The 5,855-nt window shown below is 39.1% G+C and overlaps 1 protein-coding gene across 1 annotated transcript; it reads left to right on the top strand.

Moving 5' to 3' along the window:
- Positions 1-904: 904 nt before the first annotated feature.
- Positions 905-5,505, top strand: LOC110441071 (mucin-2-like; the record flags this gene model as incomplete). The annotated part of the gene is made up of 4 exons (XM_021484171.1): positions 905-978; positions 1,307-4,389; positions 4,532-4,855; positions 5,176-5,505. Coding segments are annotated over 4 exons (3,811 nt in total), but the record flags the coding sequence as incomplete, so codon positions are not given.
- Positions 5,506-5,855: the final 350 nt, after the last annotated feature.

The following is a 5,855-nucleotide window of genomic DNA, read 5'->3' as shown; positions in this document are numbered from 1 at the left end:
TGTTTGTATCTGACCTGGTGTGTATATATCTAATTATCTAAGTATATATATATGCCTTGTACGCTGTTTGTATCTGACCTGGTGTGTATATATCTAATTATCTAAGTATATATATATGCCTTGTACGCTGTTTGTATCTGACCTGGTGTGTATATATCTAAGTATATAGGTCCTCTACATCAGGGTTCCTTGTCCGCGATGCTCTCAGCTTAACTGCTACCTTCGGCTGTCTTTAGCCGAGGGGACTATTGGTTTATATAATAGCTATATTTTCAATTATAGTATATCAGTTCTATCTTCTTGTAATATGATGTATATGTACATGTAACTGTTCTGTTTCACTGTGTCTTGAAAAAGGAGCGGATCGCTCCGAAAATTTGACAACCTAAACTTGTCCACACTGTTGGAATTACTTCTTTGCCCCATATATATGACCATATATATACTTGTATATATATTATATAAGTGTATATATATATGCCTTGTACGCTGTTTGTATCTGACCTGGTGTGTATAAATTTTGATATGTATTCTACATGCATTTTTTTTTTTCGATATGATTAGATTTTGAAGGTGTTAATGAACAAGGTCTCTGTGACATCTAATGAATGAAAAGAAGAAAGTAATGATTGATTAAATAGCATTTTCAGAACTCGATTTTTTTTATATTTATGACATATATTTTTGTAACACATGCTATAATTTATATCAAAACCTATACCGTCCTTCCCAAATAGTGTTATAATGAATATTCTGTCTTGTTAAGTTCTACCATATACGAAAACATAAGTAATCATTAAATAAAAATGGAACAATACGTTTAATTCCCAAGGTCTCCATCTATTCACTTGTATAACGAGACCCGATAAAAACCTGTTTACCTGTGATTTCCCTCATTATACAGGTTGACAATGCGTTCGACAGAGGTGACAGCTCTCTGAAAGATTCCTACAAACTGTGTACTCTCACTGATCTCAGGTAATAAAACGTTGTGAAATAAAAGCATGGTGTGGTTAATATATATCTCAACTTCTGTTTAACCCATTTCATGTTGGACAACCATTACCGTCCCATTACTCAACTAGTCAAATACAAATTAAATAGTGTAACCATCTCGTTCGAGAAACCGATAGTACAATTCACAAAATATTATTTATAAACTTATTGACATACTTTGTGTGTGCGAGCCGTTTTGAAAAAGTATTGTGTTACGTTTAACTTAATATCAATGTCTGGAATAATTCTTTTTTTTACCGTCATCTTTTCAGTCTGATTTTGTTGACGTTATAATGTTTTTTTCATTCAGGAATGGCAGCATTGTCGTACAGATAGGAATCCTTGTCTCCGGGACGTTCACTGTACCTGCCAACTCTGAATTTACTACGATAATCACGAGCTACATAGGGATAACAGGGATGTTTGGCCAATATCGGGTGATGATCAATACCGTAGTGATGATAAGCGCTGTATTTGAAACTGCCGGAGATATAACATCCCAAAATAATGAGAGTCCTAATGCAACTACAACCGAACCAACAACGACCTCTACAGAAACAGTAACAACTACAACCAAACCAGCAACGACCTCTACAGAAACAGATACAACTACAACCAAACCAACAACGACCTCTACAGAAACAGATACAACTACAACCAAACCGACAACGACCTCTACAGAAACAGCTACAACTACAACCAAACCGACAACGACCTCTACAGAAACAGTAACAACTACAACCAAACCGACAACGACCTCTACAGAAACAGCTACAACTACAGCCAAACCGACAACGACCTCTACAGAAACAACTACAACCAAACCAACAACGACCTCTACAGAAACAGTAACAACTCCAACAAAACCAACAACGACCTCTACAGAAACAGATACAACTAAAACCAAACCAACCACGACCTCTACAGAAACAACTACAACCAAACCAACAATGACCTCTACAGAAACAGCTACAACTACAACAAAACCAACAACGACCTCTACAGAAACAGATACAACTAAAACCAAACCAACCACGACCTCTACAGAAACAGATACAACTTCAACCAAACCAACCACGACCTCTACAGAAACAGTTACAACTACAACCGAACCGGCCACGACCTCTACAGAAACAGATACAACTACAACCAAACCAACAACGACCTCTACAGAAACAGTTACAACTACAGCAAAACCAACCATGACCTCTACAGAAACAGCAACAACAACTACCGAACCAACAACGACCTCTACAGAAACAGTAACAACTACAACCAAACCAATCGTGACCTCTACAGAAACAGTTACAACTACAACCGAACCGACCACGACCTCTACAGAAACAGCTACAACTACAACCAAACCAACAACGACCTCTACAGAAACAGTTACAACTACAACCGAACCAACCACGACCTCTACAGAAACAGTAACAACTACAACCAAACCAACAACGACCTCTACAGAAACAGCAACAACTACAACAAAACCAACAACGACCTCTACAGAAACAGATACAACTACAGCAAAACCAACCATGACCTCTACAGAAACAGCAACAACAACTACCGAACCAACCACGACCTCTACAGAAACAGATACAACTACAACCGAACCAACAACGCCCTCTACAGAAACAGATACACCTACAACCAAACTGACCACGGCCTCTACAGAAACAGTAACAACTACAACCAGACCAACAACGACCTCTATAGAAACAGATACAACTACAACCGAACCAACCCCGACCTCTACAGAAACAGTTACAACTACAACCAGACCAGCAACGACCTCTAGAGAAACAGTTACGACTACAACCAAACTGACCACGGCCTCTACAGAAACAGTAACAACTACAACCAAACCAACAACGACCTCTACAGAAACAGTTACAACTACATCCAAACCAACCACGACCTCTATAGAAACAGATACAACTACAACCGAACCAACAACGACCTCTACAGAAACAGATACAACTACAACAAAACCAACAACGCCCTCTACAGAAACAGATACAACTACAACCAAACCAACCACGACCTCTACAGAAACAGCTAAAACTACAACCAAACCAACAACGACCTCTACAGAAACAGATACAACTACAACAAAACCAACAACGACCTCTACAGAAACAGTTACAACTACAGCAAAACCAACCATGACCTCTACAGAAACAGATACAACTACAACCGAACCAACCACGACCTCTACAGAAACAGTTACAACTACAACCAAACCGACAACGCCCTCTACAGAAACAGTTACAACTACAACCAAACCGACAACGACCTCTACAGAAACAGATACAACTACAACCAAACCGACCACGACCTCTACAGAAACAGTTACAACTACAACCAAACCGACAACGACCTCTACAGAAACAGTTACAACTACAACCAAACCAACCACGATCTCTACAGAAACAGATACAACTACAACCGAACCGACCACGACCTCTACAGAAACAGATACAATTACAACCAAACCAACAACGACCTCTATAGAAACAGTTACAACTACAAGCAAACCAACCACGACCTCTACAGAAACAGATACAACTACAACCGAATCAACCACGATCCCCACAGAAACAGATACATCTACAACCAAATCAACCACGATCCCCACAGAATCAGATACATCTACAACCGAATCAACCACGAGCCCCACAGAAACAAATACATCTACAAGCGAATCACCCACGATCCCCACAGAAACAGATACATCTGCAACCGAATCAACCACGATCCCCACAGAAACAGATACACCTACAACCGAATCAACCACGATCACCACAGAAACAAATACATCTACAAGCGAATCAACCACGACCCCCACAGAAACAAATACATCTACAAGCGAATCAACCACGACCCCCACAGAAACAGATACATCTACAACCGAATCAACCACGATCCCCACAGAAACAAATACATCTACAAGCGAATCAACCACGATCCCCACAGAAACAGATACATCTACAACCGAATCAACCACGATCCCCACAGAAACAAATACATCTACAAGCGAATCAACCACGATCCCCACAGAAACGGATACAACTACAACCAAACCACCCACGACCTCTACAGAAACAGATACAACTACAACCAAACCAACCACGACATCCACAGAAACAGATACAACTACAGCCGAACCAACCACGACCTCCACAGAAACAGATACAACTACTACTTCCTTTGAAACAGCTACCACCTCTGCCAAACCAACTACGACTTCAACAGAAACAGTATCATCATCAGCCAATACTGCTAAGCCAACAGATACAACTACGACCGATCCCACCACTACGTCAACAGAATCAGTAACCACAACTGACACCATAACGACTACCATGCAAACGACAACAACAACAACATGTAAGATAAACGTATTTAGCACAATTTTAAAAAAAGGAAATAATTGCAAGATTTATCTACCAATTTACGAATATTACAAATTGTAGTATAGCGTTAAAATGAAAAGTGTCTTTTTATTTACAGATCTTTTATTCTATTGCAGGTATGTCCAATACTATCAAAATATCAGGGAACAGTGCATTAAATGAAGGAGACAGGTACGCTATTACGTGTACAGGGAATTTATCCACCAGTGCGGCATTACACTTATACAGAATAAAGACGGATACCGTAGAAAAGGTTAAAGGCGTCCCTGTTGAAGGCAATGGTACCTCGAACGATTCTTGTTACTATACAACAACAAAAACCTATAGCATCCTTGCTGACAGAAGTCAAAATGGAACCAGATTGAAGTGCATGGCGATAGACGAGATCATACTTTCTAACGCCAGTAGCGGCGTGCTCACTCTCAGAGTAGTGGCGGGAGGTAGGTGGTCATTTTTTGTAGTCAAATATTGTTATATATTGATATTAGTCAACTTCTGTATTTCATCGTGACTTAAACGAGAAAGGTCACTGGCCTGGTCATCATATAAGTCAAAATAATCGTATTAAAATATGTATAACTTCAGATTCTCGTAAAATTGGCTAGATAATGTAAAACAAAACTTCACTAATCCAGTGATAAAATGATTGTCAATATTATTCCAACAATCATGGGGTATAACTTTTATGTAAGCAGGGAAATGATAAATGGAATTTGACATGCACAAAACCATGAGTATGCATAATTTCTTCTTTTCACAGAAATACAACTCGACAGCTCGCTCACATCTTCTCATGGTGATCTACTCATTGCTTGCAACGTTCAATATGCACCAAATACCTGGAATGAGATTAAACTAATGTCTTCTGACATCAGTACTGGTATTGTCGCTGTTGGTTATGTCAACGGAACAACACAAAAGGACAACAACTCGTACCAACTGACCTTTCAACCTTCAAGTAGTAACGTAGCAATAAGTCTTCAATTTCCAAACACAACGAAACATTGTTTTGGGTGGAGGAACTACACGTGTTCACTCTATGACAACGGCAACATCATTGTGGATGCAGCGAAATATGTCTCCATTCCAGGTACATTTTATTACTTTATAGAANATTGTCGCTGTTGGTTATGTCAACGGAACAACACAAAAGGACAACAACTCGTACCAACTGACCTTTCAACCTTCAAGTAGTAACGTAGCAATAAGTCTTCAATTTCCAAACACAACGAAACATTGTTTTGGGTGGAGGAACTACACGTGTTCACTCTATGACAACGGCAACATCATTGTGGATGCAGCGAAATATGTCTCCATTCCAGGTACATTTTATTACTTTATAGAATTTGTCCATTATTAATGCATTAATCCTTTATTTTCAAAAGTGCTAATAATTCAAACATATCGTAATGTAATTGCTTCTTTTCCTTTCCATTCATT

Source organism: Mizuhopecten yessoensis, unplaced genomic scaffold, assembly GCF_002113885.1.
Source record: "Mizuhopecten yessoensis strain PY_sf001 unplaced genomic scaffold, ASM211388v2 scaffold715307, whole genome shotgun sequence".
In the NCBI taxonomy this organism is placed as follows: Eukaryota; Metazoa; Mollusca; class Bivalvia; order Pectinida; family Pectinidae; genus Mizuhopecten; species Mizuhopecten yessoensis.
This window is presented reverse-complemented; position numbering and strand designations above follow the sequence as displayed.